An 18,624-nucleotide genomic window follows, 5' to 3' on the forward strand; every position below is an offset into this window, starting at 1 on the left:
GGAGCCTGCTTCTCCCTCTGCCCCTCCCTGCTTGTGCTCTCTCTCACATAAAAATTTTTAAAAAGGTACTTTCCAGTCAATAAGTACCTACCATAATTTCTGCTAAGGGAACAAATCCAATAACAATTTTGTTTTCCTGACGAGTCTGGATTTCCTGAATGGTTCCTCTTCTTTGTGCCAGATCTGCCAGGACAGGGCTGAGGTAATCTCTTGTCACTGTCACCTCGAGATTCATCAGGGGCTCTAAAACTTGCTTATCAGCTTTCTTCAGAGCCTAAAGAAGTTAAAACAGTGTTAACCCCCCTTCCTTAAATTAGAAATCAAATTTCCATTAAAAATTCATAAAAACCTAAGCCTAGACCTATAGCAAAAAAGACATAATAAGCCTGCTTTAAGTGTCTATAAAGCTAATATATTTCTTCCTTGCTGAAACCATGTGTTTTGTTCCTGATGCCTACTATACAGAAACACATTCTCGACAAAAGGCAAAAACAAGCACATAAATAACATGCAAACTGAAAAAAGCCACTGTGATGCATAGGCAAGTGGACACTGGACGAAACAAACAAACTGGAGTCCCAAACTGGCTAATGGGTTTTGGAGGGTATATGCAAGCACTGTAAGTACCAGTGGGTTTGATTTTAAAAGCTAGAGCCTGCCAAGAGTTCAAAACCATCCTAAGCCTCTGGTTATTAGGTAGGATTTAATAAACTGAGACCTAGCAATGGAAACTACCTAAGTAAGAGAGCTAGGGCTCTGGAATGTGCCCTCACCCTACTGTTAGCTGTTCATCGTTCTGTTCTCACTCCACCACTACTCACTCCTCACTATTACTGAGGCCTTACAGGGGGCATTCTCACCGTCTGCATTAAGTAAAGGTTCTAGGCCTTAAATCCTTTTGTCCCTGATCAGTCACCACCTCCCCCACCTCTTCTCCTGCCCCTCACCAGCACAATCACGAAAAATGGCCACATTACTAAAATCAAGAGTATATTCTCATTATCACTGAAATTTCAAAACCCGGCGCATGTATATAGTAAAACAGTTCTTCATACCTTTAAAATCTAACCAACTGAAATGACTCACCTATAGAAAATATATCTAACATTCCTTCTTTAATGAAAATATTGCTAAAAAATAATGACTGTCAGCAGCAAACAACTGTGTATCTTCTCTTTCCAATTCTTAACACAGAGCTTCACATACTGTCTTTTGGGACAAAATACTGGAGTGGGAAAAGGTAAACATTAAAAGGAAAAATGCTATAACCAAGGAGAGGATTGAATACTGTGTAACTAAGGTACACAGCATCTGTCCTCAGTCCTCTGTTCACGTTCTCCTGGCAATACCACCTAATTCAGAGTTTCAAAAACATCGATATAGCTTCGTCAAAACCTTCATACTTCACACAGACTACGGGCTGAGTGCCCCAGCCCTGTACACCATACTGGCCTGCTTCAGGACAGTGTCCAAATATCCCACAGCAATCCCAGATGACCTCATTTCCTTTCACAAACAAACATTCTTGTGTGCTCTTTCCTATTTCTGTGGATGGCTTCATAATCTTCGCTTCACCTGAACATACATTTTTTTTACTTTCTTTTCCTGAAGTAGCTATAAGATTTCCATTCCTACCGCTGATATGCTAGTTCAGACACAGTCCATTCTCTGTCCCAGACTATCTCCTTCTTACCTCTAGTTCCTCCTGTATTCCGGTGATTATACTGCCCGCATCAAAAATTTAAATTTTTTACCACTATTCTCAAAACAAACCTCAAACTCCTGCATGTCGTTTTGAAAGGTTTCTCTATGGGCTGACTCTATACTACTTTTCCAACAGTCTTTCACCACTACTCTGCCTTCATCCGGCTTTCTGGAATGCCCCCAAACTGACAGCTCAGATATTCCTTCCAAGAATCCTAATTCCCCGTCTGCAATGATGTGGATGGAACTACAGGGTATTATGCTAAGCAAAATTAGAGAAAGAAAAATACCAAATGATCTCACTCATATGCGGAATTTAAGAAATAAAACAGATGAACATAGGGGAAGGGAAGGAAAAATGAAAACAGGGAGACAAAGCCTAAGAGACTCTTAACTGTAGGAAACAAACTGAGGGTTGCTGGAAGGGAAGGGGTGGGGCGGGTGGGGTAACAGTGATGGGAATTAAGGTGGGCATGTGATGTAGTATCTGGGTGTTATATGCAACTGATGAATCACTCAATTCAACCCCTGAAACTAATAATACCCTATATGTTAATTGAACTTAAATTTAAAAAATTAAGCTAGCAGAAAGTTTAGCCTTCACCACAGTAAAATAAATCCAGACAAGACAGACAGACATATCCCATTTGTGTCCATCTCGGCACACTGTAAACTCAACAAAGATGGCTCAATAAATACAGGAAGCATCATTAACTTCTAATAAGGAGAGAGAAAGCTTCCCTATTAGATGAAGCTTAACAAGGGCTGCAGTACTTCTATTAGAAGTACTTCATTTAACATACTAAAACTAAAGAGTAAATGTAAGCTCCCATGAAGTTAATGATCTCAATAAATATACTATCCAATTCAGAAACACTTTTAGAAGGCATATTAAGCTTCTGAAGGACTGATCAATATAATGGAGCTTGGGGTTAATTTAGAAACATGACATCATCTTTCAGGTTACTGACTAAAACCAATTTCAGGAGAACTTGAAACATTTTTAGAGATATTCTCAACATTTGAATCATGAGTGATTTACAGGTATTATTTCTAGCTATGCTTAAGCAAACTATTTAAATAATGCTTTTTGAATGTAGGTTTTTTTTTAATCAAAAAACTTTAAGAAATATGAACTTGAGGGGCGTCTGGGTAGCTCAGCCAGTTAAGTGTCAGACTCTGGATCTCAGCTCAGATCTTGATCTCAGGGTCATGAGTTCAAGGGCTCCACACTGGGCATAGAGCCAACTTAAAACAAAAAGTATGAACTTGAACTCACATAATGTAACGAGACATTACGTTCCACCTTCGTAAGTCAGGGACTTAGGGTATTTACATTAACTTCATAATTTTGGATTCAAATGAGCTGTAGAAAATCAAGTCTCAAACACAGTCCAAAATTTTAGAAAATTGTTTTAAAAAGCAAGTGTTTTAATGCAAATCAATCACGTACAAAACTACAGTATTCCCACACTGAAAGGAATGCACAGAGTCAGCACTTAGCACACTAAGATCCCGTGAGTTACTTCGGCTCTGGTATCTTACTGAGGCAAGACGCTCAAGGACATACAGGCAGGTAACCATGCTAAGATCAGACTGCTTGATTACTTTCCTAAGGTTAGGTGCTTATCTTGAAACTTTTTTTCAGTGAGACTTCTCTGATTTCAGTGATCTTTGATTAAGGTAGTCTTACTCAGATAAACAGCAACTCCACAATTGGAACTAATATTCTATCTTTAGTGTTCTTTAGATCACAGTCCATCTTGGGCCCGGCTGACCCCCAAAATGTCCCCTACTCAAACTACTAAGCTTACCGCTAACAGTTGTGTGTCTGGGATGCGGAAACCAGAAATGCCGACTAAGGAAACCTGCCTCTCCGGCAAAATCAGAGATTTCCTGGCCATCGTGCTAAACAGTAATTTCCTAGGTTCTCTTTCAAATATAACCATGGTGATTAAGAACTCAAAGATTCTCCAAGGTACAAACCCTTCTTGACTATAGGACTGAGAAGGCAACATTAACAGTCTGAGGCACTGGGACGCCTGGGTGGCTCAGTCGATAAGCGTCTGCCTTCGGCTCAGGTCATGATCCCAGCGTTCTGGGATCGAGCCCCACATCGGGCTCCCTGCTCAGCGGGAAGTCTGCTTCTTCCTCTCCCACTCCCCCTGCTTGTGTTCCCTCTCTCGCTGTCACTCTGTCAAATAAATAAAATCTTTAAAAAAAAAAAACAGTCTGAGGCTCTGCCAAGCACGGCTGCCTGTGCAGCAGTGGTGCACTACTGTCAGGAGAGTCACCTTAAAGCAAAAAGGATAACACAGGATAGTTCTATACCTTTTGTACGCATCTCGACACACAGGCAGAAATCATCGTTGTGGAAGTACCAGGATGAATTACCAGTGAATGTAAAGTAATCGCCACATCTTGAATTGGGGATCCAAGCAATGGTCCTACGCAAGGAAAAAACAATGGTGTTAGCACTCAACATGCAGTGAGGAGTAGATACAGGGAGAGGACTTCTGGTTTTCAGTTCATGGAGGCAGCTTATAAGCTGTCACTCTGTCCCAGGAAGTAAGAGGCGGAACAGACCGAAAAATCAGCAACTCTTCTTGGATCCATAAGAGAGGAGAAGACAAAGGACAAAACCACTGCCCCAAACACTTGAGAGACAGGTGAACATCGGAAGTCACAGCTTCCTGGAGCAGAGGCTCACTGGCCCAGGAACCACTGCCAGGGTAGGAAACCTCAACTATAACTGATGAACTGCTGGAGGCTCAGTGTGGACAAGTCTGGGAGTTAAAACACTCCAGGGGGACCCAGTCATAAATCATAAGGTGGACCTCCCACAATTTTGTGAGGTTTACCTCCAGGAACTCAAGCAGGTTCTTACCCTAAGTATCAGAGAAAAATCTCCTTATACTTCTGACAGAAGGGTAAAGAAACCATTCTGTAATACTCCAGAGCACACTGTTCTTACAAAGTCCTGCTGTCAGGGGAAACTAGTTAACTAGAGCCTAACCAGCAAGGGCATTAGCAGGACCTAACCGACTTGAGTGACGTACCAAACTCCAGTCCACCCTAGCTGTCCTGTCCAACCGGAGGCCAGTGGAAAAAAAATAAACATGTGTGCAGCTCCCAGTCCAGAGGCATGGGCTCACTGTAAAACTGAATCCTAGTCCTAGGGCTAGCGAATACTTCCCTTTTCCCCACACCTGATCTCCACATTACTAAAGGCATGTTTACAGCCGTTCCTTTTACCCAGTACATCATGTCTGGCCATCAAGAAAAACTTAAAAGGCATATTAAAATGCAAAAGCACAATATGAATACAGAACAAGCATCAGAACCAGACACGGTAAGGATGTTGTAATAATCCTATCACATGATTGATTTGCTGAGGACTCTGATAAAGTAGACCACATGCAACAACAGACAGATGGGCATTTAAACAGAGAGAGGAGAAGTCCTAAAAAAGAACCAAAATCCCTGAAATCAAAAACACAGTAAAATAAATGAAGAATGTCTTTGATGGGCTTATAACTAGACTGGACATGGCTGAAGAAAGTGCTGAGGTAGAAATTGTATCCATTGCCCCGCACTGGGCTCCCTGCTCAGAGAGAAGCCTGCTTCTCCCTCTGCCTGCTGCTCTCCCTGCTTGGGCTAACAAATAAATAAAGGAAGGAAGGGAGGGAGGGAGGGAAGAAATTGTATCCATAGAGACCTCTAAAATTGTGAAAAGCAAGGTGAAGACTGGGAAAAAAAACAAACAGGGGCGCCTGGGTGGCACAGTTGTTAAGCGTCTGCCTTCGGCTCAGGGTGTGATCCCGGCGTTATGGGATCCAGCCCCACATCAGGCTCCTCCGCTATGAGTCTGCTTCTTCCTCTCCCACTCCCCCTGCTTGTGTTCCCTCTCTCGCTGGCTGTCTCTCTCTGTCAAATAAATAAATAAAATCTTTAAAAAAAATGAAAACCAAACCCCCCCCCACCCAGAACAGAATATCCAAGGACTGTGGGAAAATGGAAAAAGGTGTAACATACACATAATCGGAAGAGATAGTAAGAAAATACTACCAAAGCTGGAAAAAAAGACAAAATTAATCTATGATATTAGGAGTGACTAAGTGGTTGAGTGTGACACTAGCGCTTACTCTTATTTGAGTACCTTACCTTGGAGGCATGCACTGTGAATTCCATTTTCAACGGCCTCTTGGGAAACCTTTGGAAGATCTTCACTAACACTCGCAGCATACTTGATAACTGGCACAACAGATGATGTTTCAATTGGTTTTACTTCCAGCTCTACAGTCACAAGATGCCGTTTGTCTCCTACAGTTCTATCTAAGGTATCTATGAACAAATTGATTATAGTACCTCAGAGATTTGTTCCAGAAAGATATCAAGATGCTGCAACTCGCAAAATTACAGTCAATAAGTTTAAAGTTTCAAAGAAGATAAAGTGGGAGAAAATATTACAATGGCACTAAATACAATATAAACACGACAAAGTAAAAAGTTCTACCAAGAAAGCGTTTGCTTCTGTGTTCACCAATGTTAGAAGCCAGGTGTGAATCACTGATCAATATTGCTTCAGTGCTGAGATGTGTTGAGGCAGATGATCCCACAAGTTCTGCTATGCAGATGACTCATTTAAACTTTCTGAAATATCTTATGTGACTAAAATTCTTTTAATTCCAAAACTTTTATTTAACTAGAGTACAAAAGGTTATCTAATGAAAATTAAGTCTTTTTAAATTCCGTCAACCCATAAACTGCTAACTTCCATATTCCTCCAGTAATGTTTTATGCATTTCGGACTTTTCTCAAACTAGTGACTTTTTAAAGATTGAAAACAGCATCTCTCATTTGCTAACAACCTACACCTGTCACCAATCTCCAATATTTTACTAAAACAAAACTACGCTGTATTTATATGAGGGACCATGTAACAGAGTAACATACAGCCCAAAGTAAAACTGAGAATTACAGCCTACAATTCCTCTTCATGATTCCTTTTTGAGCTAATTTTTATACTATGAAATATTTTTAACTTAAGGGATCATTTATGAAACCTAAAACTACTGAGAAATAGACCATTACCAGTAACCTACAAGTCTTCCGAAGCAACCGCTATCATGATATATTTAATCATTCCTAAGCTTTTCCTTAGTCATATTACATATGCATGTATCCCCAAACAATACAGTTCACTCTGCTGTGTTTTGAATTTGTTATCCTATTATGTACCCTGCAACTTGCTTCTTTTGCTTCACATTTTTTCTAAGATTTTATTTATTTGAGCGAGAGAGAATGAGCAGGTGGGAGGGGCTGAGGGAGAAGGAAAAGCAGGCTCCCTGCTCAGCAGGGAGCCTGACGTGGGGCTCGATCCCAGGACCCTGGGATCGTGACCTTAGCTAAAGGCAGATGCTCAACCAACTGAGCCACCCAGACGCCTCCTGCTTCACATTTGTAGGTCCTCTGGGGTGATGCATATTGATGCAGCTCATTCTTTTTCATAGCTGTAAAATACTCTATGGTATGAATACAGTACAACTTATACATTCCCTGTCCGTAAATATTTGTGCTGTTTTTTCTTACAGGTTATTACAATGCTATTATGAAAATTCTTATATCTCTCAGTGCACATGTGTAAGAGTTTCCCTAGGGCATAAACCCAGGAGAAGAACTGCTGAGTAGTAAAGTCTGCACACAGTCAACTTCGCAAGGAAGATACCAAGTTGTTTTCACAGTGGTTATATAATTGACACTCCCACCAGAAGTTTTTAGGAGTTTCCATTGCTCAACATCTCACTAACACTTGGCACTGATTTAATTCTTGCCAATTCTACTGGTGTAAAATAGAATCTCATACTTATAAACTGCATGATCCTAATCATTACTAAGAATCTCTTAGTATGTTCATGGGTTTTCTGGGTATCTTTTTTGTGAAATACCCGTTGAATCTTTTTTGGTCACATTTCTCTTGGCTGTCATACTTTCAGTGATCTTTAAAATTTGTTTATATATTCTGAATATTAATGTTTTGTCACTTTCTATATAATGTAAATATCTTTCCTCAACTTTTATCTTTTTGCCTTCTTTATAGTGTATTCTAGTAAACAAATTCTTCATTTTAATAACATCAAATTTATCAATCTTTTAGTTCATGGTTTCAACTTCTGGTGTTCTATAAGTCCTACCTTATCCTGGTTACTAGGATATTTTTGTATTTTCTTTCAAAATTTGAAGATTTTCCTTTCATAAAGTTTTGGGGTTTGATGTTTTTCATATATTAGCATTTCTTTTTTTTTTTTTAAGATTTTATTTATTTGACACAGAGAGAGGGAACACAAGCAGGGGGTGTGGGAGAGGGAAAAGCAGGCTTCCTGCTGAGCAGGGAGCCAGATGCAGGGCTCGATCCCAGAAAGCTGGGATCATGACCTGAGCCAAAGGCAGACGCTTAACGACTGAGCCACCCAGGTGCCCCAGCATTGATTTTCTTCATACTTCATACTACAGGGAAAATTCTGCATCTCTTCTTTCATGTTTAGGGTTTTTTTTGTTTGGTTTGGTTTTCTTTTTTAAAGATTTTATCTTTTAAGTAATCTCTACACCCACTGTGGGGCTTGAACTCATAACTCTGAGATCAAGAGTCACATGCTCTATAGGCGGAGACAGCCAGGGACCCCCATGTTTAAGTTTTCTGATTCAGCTGCAAGTGATTTTTATGTATGGCATGGAGCGGGAATGTAATTAAATCTCTTTCCGTATGGATAATTATCATAGGCCCATTTATAGATTAGTCAATCCATCCTTGGCCACTGAACTGCAATAATACTCTGACATAAATCGAATTTCCACATATGTATGAGTCTGCTTCTAGGTCTTCTGGTTTGTTCCACTGGTCTATTTGTCTGTTTCTAGTTTAATTAGTATCATAAACCACTGTGGCTTTATAATATGTATTCATGTCTGACACACTTCTTTGGGTTAACTTGGTAACTACACAATATTTAGTCTTATCTATGAACACTGTGCTTGTCCATTTAATTTGGTTTTTGTAACGTAACTTTTAAAATTTTTCTGGATGTACACAATGTCAACCTGCCCCTCATTAGTGATTCATCATCACATTGCTACACCGTCTACTTACTAGTTTTTTACCTTGCAACTAATAAGCATCTGTGTGGAGACCCTTTAAAGACTATGCAAATATGCTGCTCCTCCAGACACCCAATATTTAATGATCACAAGAGCTGCAAAATGACTCTCTTCCTACTCCAACCCTCCTCCTCAACATCTAGCAGTCGGGAGTGGGTACTCCACTCTACGGGAGAACTCCCTCTTCTTCCCCATTTGTTTATCTATTACCAGTAGGGACTCATGAATCCCTACTTTGTCTCAATGGCCTATAATTACTAGACTTAAACACTATTCTAATTCATTCAGATATGGCCAGTAGAGCCTCTTCAAGTTGGTTCCTGTGTCCTTCTGACATTCCCCCACAATATAGAGCATTTCCTTCCTTTTTAACATACCATAATGTTCTAGTGCCTGTTTATTCTTGATGAACTTTTTTTTTTTTTTCAAGATTTTATTTATTTATTCTACAGAGATAGAGACAGCCAGCGAGAGAGGGAACACAAGCAGGGGGAGTGGGAGAGGAAGAAGCAGGCTCATAGCGGAGGAGCCTGATGTGGGGCTCGATCCCAGAACGCCGGGATCACGCCCTGAGCCGAAGGCAGACGCTTAACCGCTGTGCCACCCAGGCGCCCCTATTCTTGATGAACTCTTGTTCCTTACTAATACTTTCTATCTCCTTTTATTTCTTCAAAAATATAGTTATTTTATATCCTGCATCCAGTAATTCCAATATCAGAAGCCTTTGCTGTTTTGACTGATGCTGTTTCTACTGCCTTTTTTGCTCGTTGTGCCTTTTCTCATGATTTTGTAACCTGAAAATATTTTTTGAATTGTGATTTAATACTCTTTTATCTATTGGACTTTCTTTGAGGAATGGGTTAAACATACATTTATCTAGAGGCCCCATGTTTTTTTTTTTTTTCCAGGGTCTTTGGAATACTATCAATTCATCAGCCCTTTATACTAAATTCTTTGTTTGGAGTTTTTCTCCAAAAAACTGGTTCTTACGAATTTAGGTTAAAAACCCTATCAGAAGCCAATGGTTACAAATTCCTAAAATTTTGCCCCTTGCCCCCAGAGACAGACAAGTTTCCTTGTCGTCTTCTTTTCATGGAGAAGGCTTTCCCAGTTAATTATTTCCACGAGCATGTGACCCTCAAGTACTAGGTTAGAGGTAACTACCACAGATACCTCCAGAATAGCTAGCTGCTTTGGTGCTGACTTCTTTTCCGAGATTCTTGCTCCAGCTTTCTTTTTGACTGGAAATTTCCATATGTTCTAGCCAGCTCAGACATTAATTCAAAAGATGTTATTTAGGGGTGCTGGGGTGGCTTAGCAGGTTAACCATTTGACTCTTGATTTCGGGTCAGATCATGATCTCAGGGTTGTGAGATCAAGCCCCGTGTTGGCCTCTGTGCTGAGCGTGGCGCCTGCTTAAGATTATTTCTCTCCCTCTCCCTCTACCCCAAGCCCCAGCTTGCACACGCTCTCTTTCTAAAAAAATAAAGATCTGCATTTTCCCAGCATTTCAGTTTTTCCAGATAAAAAGTCCAAAACCAGAGGGGCGCCTGGGTGGCACAGCGGTTAAGCGTCTGCCTTCGGCTCAGGGCGTGATCCCTGCGTTGTGGGATCGAGCCCCACATCAGGCTCCTCCGCTATGAGCCTGCTTCTTCCTCTCCCACTCCCCCTGCTTGTGTTCCCTCTCTCGCTGGCTGTCTCTATCTCTGTCAAATAAATAAATAAAATCTTAAAAAAAAAAAAAAAAAAAGTCCAAAACCAGAAATCCTCATATCACTTGCTCCTACATTCTGCTTGTTCAATTTTACAAGTTTTACTGAAAAGTAACCACCTGGCCTTTTTTATAAATCATTGAGTTACATCTGGTTATCCTTAACATCTTTTCTCTATGATTTTTTCTGAAATCTCTCCATGTTTACTCCTTGTGGAAAAGAAGTGATTGTCATGTTCCTGTGCTTAAGAAAACGAAACTGAAACTATCATATATAGAAAAAGCATGAATTCTTAAATTTTGGGACAGAAACATAAAAACTGTACTTTCCCAAGAACATCATCAGCATAACATTATCATATTATTAAATAGATGAAATTATTTTCCACTCACTTTATAGAGTAAAAATAACACATGAACTTCAAATTCTTATACTCATTCTGGTAGTGAGGATTAGTATGAGCCACATACACCAAGCACTTTTTCTACCCCATGACCACCACTGAAAAGCATATTTGTTTGGTAAGGCTCATTGTTTGCTTGATGTAATGAGTGGTAAAAGGAGAGCTGGGTTAAAACAGAACAGAACCAAATCCTGGGGAAAAAAAAAAAAAAAGAAAACACACACATAAAACTTATGCCTGGGGCTCCTGGGTGGCTCAGCTGATTAAGCATCTGCCTCTGGCTCAGGTCAGGTCCTGGGATTGAGCCTGAGGGCCACCCACCCCTCCTAGTCGGGCTCCCTGCTCAGTGGGAAGCCTGCTTCTCCCTCTCCGTGTCTCTCTCCGTGGTTGTGCTTGCTCTCCCTGTCAAATAAATAAAATCTTAAAAAACAAAAACAAAAAAAACCCCTATGCCCACTGATGGAAGATACTAGGGACTATGAACCCTGCTTTCAGAAAACAGATCCTGGAGAGAAAGAAACAAAAACAGCAAATTCTAAATGGTTTATGTTTTACCTGTAGCATGAACTGCATTTAGGATGGTCTCTCGGTATGCCACCTGGAGAGGCCCTAGATAGGTTTCCAGTCCATATTCCCTCTTGATTCGGTCATGAATAATCTCAATATGTAACTCCCCCATACCACAGAGGACGGTCTCGTTAAAAGAGGAAGAAAATAAAACGAAGATAAAAAAAAATGATGTTTATCACAAAATACTATATAAAAGTATGATATCAATGTTATTTTTCATTCATTACAAACCAAGTTTCTTTGCTAATTTCTTTTGGCACCTCCTCAAAACAGTTTTTAACTTTTCTGAGCGGGTAAGTCAATTAAAAGTGAATTGCTTGGGCACCTCGGTGGCTTAGATGGTTAAGCGTCTGCTTTCTGTTCAGGTCATGATCTCAGGGTCCTGAGATCAATGTCCATGTCAGGCTTCCAGCTCATCGGGGAGTCTGCTTCTCCCTCTCCCTCTGACTCCCCCCCTACTTGTGTGCTGTTTCTCTCTCAAATCAATAAACAAAAAAACCCAAAAATAAAAAATATTTTTTTAAAAAGTGAATTGCTGGAGCACCTGATTGGCTTAGTTACTAGAACATGCAACTCTTGATCTCAGGGTGTGAGTTCAAGCCCCACATTGGGCATAAAGCTCAGATAAAAAGAAAAAAAAATGTTTTTAATTTAAAAAGTAAATTGCCAGGCTATTCTGTCCTTATTATGAGATAGTTTAATCAGGCAGGTAGCACCTGGCTAGTACTATACTTCCCAACCATATAGCTTAGTTCTGGTCAATGGAACAGGAATGTAACGGATGCTGGCAACTTCTGGGTTATACCTTTAAAAAAAGAATAAAGCTGTTCTCTTACTGAAGGTGTAGCAAACGGTCTTGAAACATGCAGATGAGGGAAACATCTTGTTAACTGGGGGGTGAAGAGGATAACCTTTTCCGAAACATTCCCAACCACACTGGTATTTTCCACTCATCCTGGAGACCTTATAGTTTTGTGAGTAGTCAAATCTTTCAGACTAGTTTGGACCTTTATTCAACAAAGAAACTGACTTTTATCTTCTTCGAACTGGTGTTATTTAGGGCCTTTGTTAGAGCAAGCAAAATTTGTATCAAAACCAAGCAAGACAGGCTTTTTATTTTTTTAAAAGATTTTTATTTATTTATTTGAGAGGGAGAGCACGAGCAGAGGGAAGAGGGAGAGCGAGAAGCAGGCTCTCTGCTGAGCAGGGAGCCCAAAGCAGGGTAGGGGGTGGAGGGTAGGGGGCCCGATCCTCGGACCCTGGGATCATGACCTAAGCTGAAGGCAGACACTTAACCAATTGAGGTGCCCAATGCATGCTCTTTAGAAAATTTCTGTAGAACAATGGTTGTTATTCTTTAAGAAGGTCTTTGTGTATGAGAAAAAGTACAGTGCAAGGAATCCATACTTGCTCAATCTTATTCATATGCCACCTATGTAGTGAAGAATTAACCTCACCCAAAGAGAGATATGGCCCTTGTCTTTAGCTACTGGTATGTTATCTTTAGGGCAGGATGCTGCCTGGCAAAGTATCTGTTTGTCTGGGGGCTTTGTCCACCAGATTGTGTAATGATGTGATTTATGATGTGGGCTTTGGAATTGCCCTATCAGTTCCAACCTGGAGAGTAAAGGTAGCAGCCTCAACTTATAGGAGGTACTAGAAACTAAATGTCAACCACATAAGCAGTATGTGATCCAGCCTTAATAAAAACTCTGACCAGGGCTGGGGTGAGCCTCTCTGGTTGGCAATACTCTTTATCAAAAGGCTTAACACATCCCTTTAAGATGAAGGAAGACAGGCGTTTAGAACTCCCCCAGATTCTGCCCTATTTGTCTCTTCCTTTGGCTGGCTCTAATTTTATCCCTTCACTATAAGAGAATTATAAATGTAAGGAACAACAAAAAGGATTATTTTGTGTACAATTGCTGTACTTTAATATAAAGTTAAAGAAGTGGATTATTTGGGAAAAACAAGTTGTAGAACAATACAAATAGAATGACTCGTTATAATCTATATCTGTGTGTGTGTATGTGTGTGTGTGTGTGTGTAAGAAATATACTGTGATTTATAACACAGCATAACAGAAGACATTTGGTAGTGTGAAACGTTATTCACATTTTCAGTTGTTACCTGCGTAAAATAGAATGGACAAAAAGGGAAACTTTAATTTTGTACTTTGTGGGGCATCTTGGTGGCTAGTCAGCTGAGTGTCTGCCTTCAGCTCCGGTCATGATCACAGGGTCCTGGGACTGAGCCCTACATCGGGCTCCCAGCTAAGCAGGAGCCTGCTTCTCCCTCTTCCCCACCCCTGCTGGTGCTCTCTCTCCTGGTCTCTCTCAAATAAAATCTTAAAAAAAAATTTAGGACTTTGTACCCTTGTGTGTTGCTATTTAAAACAAACATGTATTGGCATTTTTTTAAATGAAGGGGTTTTTTTTTTTAAATAAAAAGTTTAACTGCTTGTTGTATCTTTCAGCATTAATTAAATTACTACCTCATTTAGCTGGAATTTGGGAAATAAAATACATCCTGTTTTAAAGATTAACTAAATCAGTTTATCCTTAAAGACAAATTTATGATCTTTTAAAGGAACTTTTTCTAAAATCTTGAACTTTACCTGCCTTCCTAAGAAGACGCAGATGGAACGTGTGTTCTTCTACTGTAATGTAATATACACGAACTTCTGACCACCTATGTTAGCTCCACTTCCTCCCACGGTGTTAGGACGTAAGCAGTCACTTCTCCCCCACCTTAGGTGAGTTACTGACATTAAAAGCACCTTTGCACCCTCCCTTTAGTATGCTGAGTCTATAAACCTTAGCGTTAGAGGGTCAAGACTTTGTCTTAGGGCTGAACCTTATTTCAAAATTTCGCAAAAGGCTGTCTTCTGGAAAGCTGAAATGATAGAGTGCTTTAGGTAAGTGAGGTATAATTAATTATACCGAGAAACTAATAGCTTGACAGTCAACATGATAATCAGAAATTTCTATCATGAGAGAACCAAAAGAGAAAGTTTTTTCTTTCAGGGGCATGAACCAATCATGTTTTAGATATATGCATTTAAATACACATACTATTATTTGAAAGATTTCTGGGATTAAATAATAAAATGCATACCTGTCCAGAATCAGGATCCAGCTTCACTTTCAAACTGGGATCTTCACGCTGAAGGCATTTCAGTGCATAATCCAAATCTAAGGGATAAACAGTAACTGTTATTTTTACATTTCATTTTTTAGATAATGTGACATATGTTCAAATGGGGAAAAAAATGAACAAGCAAACAAATTTTGAAAAAGAACATTTCAAACAGCTATAAATGGTTTGTAGAGAATAAAAGAAGATGGTAAGATAGTGATAGGAGTAACGTTATCTGAGACTGAATGATCTGGGAAGGCCTCTCCAAGACAATTTAGATGAAGACACAGAAAAGAATGGCTTGCATGCAAAATCCCGAAGAAAAAGAATTCCAGACACAGGAAATGGCTGTGCAAGGAATGGTTTTGCTAATGGAAAAATAACAAGATGGCCAGGGTAGCTGGATATTAGGGGGCAAAAGGGAGAGTAGCATCAGATGAGGAGGCGAAGGTGTGGCAGGAATCACATCATGTAAGGTTTTGTAAGCCAGGGTGAAGAGTCTGGATCTCCACTGGGAAGCCACTGAAGGGTTTTAACTGGGACAATAACCACCTGATTATGTTTCACAAAAATCAATCTAGGAGCTGACAAAAAAGTAAAATGCCTTCAGAAACAGAAGCGATAATGAGAAACTGGCAAAAGGCAACTAAATTACATCATGAATAAAGAGATGCTAAAACGATCACTCTATGATGAATTATCACACCTGAAGAGAAAGAATATATTAATTATAAACGTTAAATATAGCCTCTTAAGTCAAGTGACACTTTAATACAATCAACTGTTCAGTGTATTCTCCCTCTCTACAAAAGATGTTAGAAGTTTCACAGACAGAAAGTGTGGCTCAAGAAAAGAGCTGAGCAATGGATTAATGAACCAACCTTATCAGTCACACAGTTAAAGCGGTCTTAGGGATATAAATTTCTAGACATGCACTGTCCAAGTAGTAGTCATGAGCCATCTCATCAGGATATTACTAGTCTAAACTGATGTGTGCTCTAGGTATAAAATACACACTAGATTTCAAAGACTTAATGTGAAAAAAAGTAAAATATCTCATTAATTTTTTATATTGATTATATGCTGAAATGGTACTATTTTTGATATACTAGGTTAAGTAAAATGTACCATCAAAATTAATTTTGCCAGTTTACTTTTTTTTAATGTGGCTCTAATTTTAGGTTACAGTGGATGTTGTGTTTCCACTGCACAGTGCTCTTCTAGACTCCTGATATCCCAAAGCTGGGATCAAGGATCAGCAACACTGGCAACACCTGGAGCCTATTAGAAATACAAAATCTCACATTCCAGACTGAATCCGAGTCTGCACTTAACAAGAATTCCAAGAGATGTATTATACACATTGAGGCTAAGGGGCATTATTTTAAATAATATCTTATTTTCAGACTTTCAAAGAAAGAAATAATACGACGCTAGGGCTTTTGGAATGAAAACATAGTAACTTTACTGCATATAAACAAATTCACTCAAAAATATTTATAAAGAATATTTATAAGTCTATCTTTCAGGAGTTTATTGGGTGTCACGTGCTAAAATAGGAGGACTACGGGGTAAATACAATGAAGGCCAGAAAAAAGAATATGTAGATCTGTGTGAAAGAATTCCAAGGGAGACTCTAGGAAGTCCCCTCCCCTGCGCGGCTTAGGACCTCTAAGCTAATGCCCATTAATCAGACTTACTTCGGACACTACACTTTTTCTCCTCAAGCAGTTAAAAGCTGAGGCTTTTTTAGATTTAAAATTGGCTGGTGCAACTTAACGGCAGTCCCACACTTTGAATTCACATACTCACACCATGTTTGAAATGACTTTCAAATGTATTTTTAAAAACTCCGACTATGTTGTTCGAGCAGCCCCTGCTCTACAGTACCTGACTACACCTGATATGACTAGCATGGGTGAACTCTGATGTAACTGCGCAGCCCAACCCTCCGCTGCAGTCAAGACTACACTTAGCTGGCCTCAGGGCATTTTAAGCTGAGAAGAAAACTGCTTCCGCACTCGTTGTCACTTAATCGCTGTTCCTTTACCAACTGGACAAGCACAGACCTAGCTCCCTTCAGTATTTGCAGGCTCTCTTAGAACAGTACTCAGAGTTCTTTTGTGTGAACTCCAGCTAGACTGGCTAGGGATCTTTCCCTTTTTTACCCCCTCAGTACTCAAGACGACATGGGGAGGCATTAAATGGCTGCTTTCATTTTTTCATCATCTGTAAGTCCAAATTGTTTTCAAGGGGCAAAAATGGCTTCTGATACCATCTGTAGAACTAGGTTTGTCCTTCAAAAATTTAATATAGGAAATCAGTGAGAGCCTCAAAAAGAAATGATGCTTAAGATGAGATTTTCTAAAGAAAGAGTAAACATTTTCCAGGTGGACAAGGTCAGGGCATGCCATCATAACATAAGACAGAACAAATTAAAAGAAACAGCAATGCAAAAAGAGCATGGTATTTTCAGGAAATTGGAACGAGTTTATTATGTTAAGTATAAGGTGAGAGTATTCTATTTTATTTTTGTTTGGTGAAAGAAGAGGGTTCAGAATGAAGGAGGAAGTTTCAAGAAATGAGGCCAGGAAGAAGACTGGTATCAGAGACTGCTAGTGGTCTTCCGCTCTATTCTGCTGCTGCCTATCTAAAAGACTGCATCTATCAGACTCCCTTGCAACTGAGTGGCCATATGTCTAAGTGATAGCCAATGACACAGAAGAAATTTTAAAAGGGAAAGGGACACATCTTCCTCTTCCTTACTTCATTCCTCTGTCAGGAACTCTACTGTGATGCCAAAGGCCCTAGCAGCAATTGTGCTAATAACTAAGGATAGGAGCTATGCACTCAGAGAGTCAGGGCAGAAAAACTGGAGGCTGGGTGCCTGATGACATCACCCTCTAAGCCCTGGGCTACCGACTCCAGACATATTTTACAAGGGAAAGAAATAAACTTTTGTCATTAAAACAACTGTTATTTGAGGGGGCTTCTGTAATATGTAACCAAAGCTAACTGGAAATAATACAGCTGAAATCATGATATTTATATAGCACATTAAGGAGTCTGGGCTTGTGCTGTAAGTAATGAGAAGGCACTAAAGATATCTGAGTAAACAGGCTAAAGAACGAAGCTCACAACGCTCAAAAACGTCAAACAACATTAACTATAGTATGTAAGTAACTTCACTGAGTTCTAAAGGATGAGCTAGAAAACAAGGAAAAGGAGCATTTTATAAATGGTGATGAGAAAATGAATGAGTTATGAATTGGTAACTATCTAATCAATTATTGGAACTGGAAGGGCAGTCCTGACACGAGTTACTTAGAATGACACAGACAGCACCACAAGAACAAGAGTAAGGAAGACTATGATATGCAAAAAATGGCTAAGATCTAAGAAAAGAATAAATAAAAGGAGTTTGTAAAAATCAAAACATCTTAAATAAAAAACGAGACTAATCACAATACCCATAAATTCTGATAAAACTGAACTCGAATCACGTAGGAAATCTTTTGAGAGTATAATGTAAATATTTCTATCTACATCATGAGAGCACTAATTAATTAATACACTAAAACTATTTGTACCTGGCTGCCTAGCCACTGAAGGGGGCTCTATGGTACAGAAGAAAACAGGTTCTGGAATCTCCACTCCAGCCAATAAAAGTCTCTCTGCTTCATTGTTTTGTCTATGCTTCTTTTCTCCTTCCCTTTCGGCTCGACGAGCTGCAGCTAATGCACTGGACTTGGACGAGACAATGGTGTCTCCAGTGGCAGTCTGTAAGCAAACAAGATGCTTTGGAACAAAACAGGCTCTTGACAAGCACTCAGCTTCCACCAAGATCCACCAAATAGGAAAAATTTTCATGTGACACTTCCAACAGAACTTAAAACCGAGACAAATTCATAAAGCTCATTATAACTTCACAGAGGTAAAGCT

At 39.6% G+C, this 18,624-nt stretch overlaps 1 protein-coding gene across 18 annotated transcripts in view; it reads right to left on the minus strand.

Annotated features, from left to right (window-relative positions):
• The window catches only part of GFM2 (GTP dependent ribosome recycling factor mitochondrial 2), a 68,324-nt gene that overhangs the window by 5,665 nt on the left and 44,035 nt on the right, over positions 1-18,624 (minus strand). For all 18 annotated transcript variants that reach the window (XM_048220831.2, XM_026498781.4, XM_026498782.4 and 15 more), the window contains 6 exons: positions 18,273-18,462; positions 14,662-14,738; positions 11,530-11,668; positions 5,869-6,048; positions 4,036-4,151; positions 92-274 (listed from right to left, as the gene is read on the minus strand). In XM_048220831.2, the coding sequence (XP_048076788.1) occupies positions 92-274; positions 4,036-4,151; positions 5,869-6,048; positions 11,530-11,668; positions 14,662-14,738; positions 18,273-18,462 (885 nt within the window). The remainder of the gene's footprint in view (positions 1-91; positions 275-4,035; positions 4,152-5,868; positions 6,049-11,529; positions 11,669-14,661; positions 14,739-18,272; positions 18,463-18,624) is intronic.

This window comes from Ursus arctos, unplaced genomic scaffold (assembly GCF_023065955.2).
Source record: "Ursus arctos isolate Adak ecotype North America unplaced genomic scaffold, UrsArc2.0 scaffold_5, whole genome shotgun sequence".
Lineage (NCBI taxonomy): Eukaryota > Metazoa > Chordata > Mammalia > Carnivora > Ursidae > Ursus > Ursus arctos.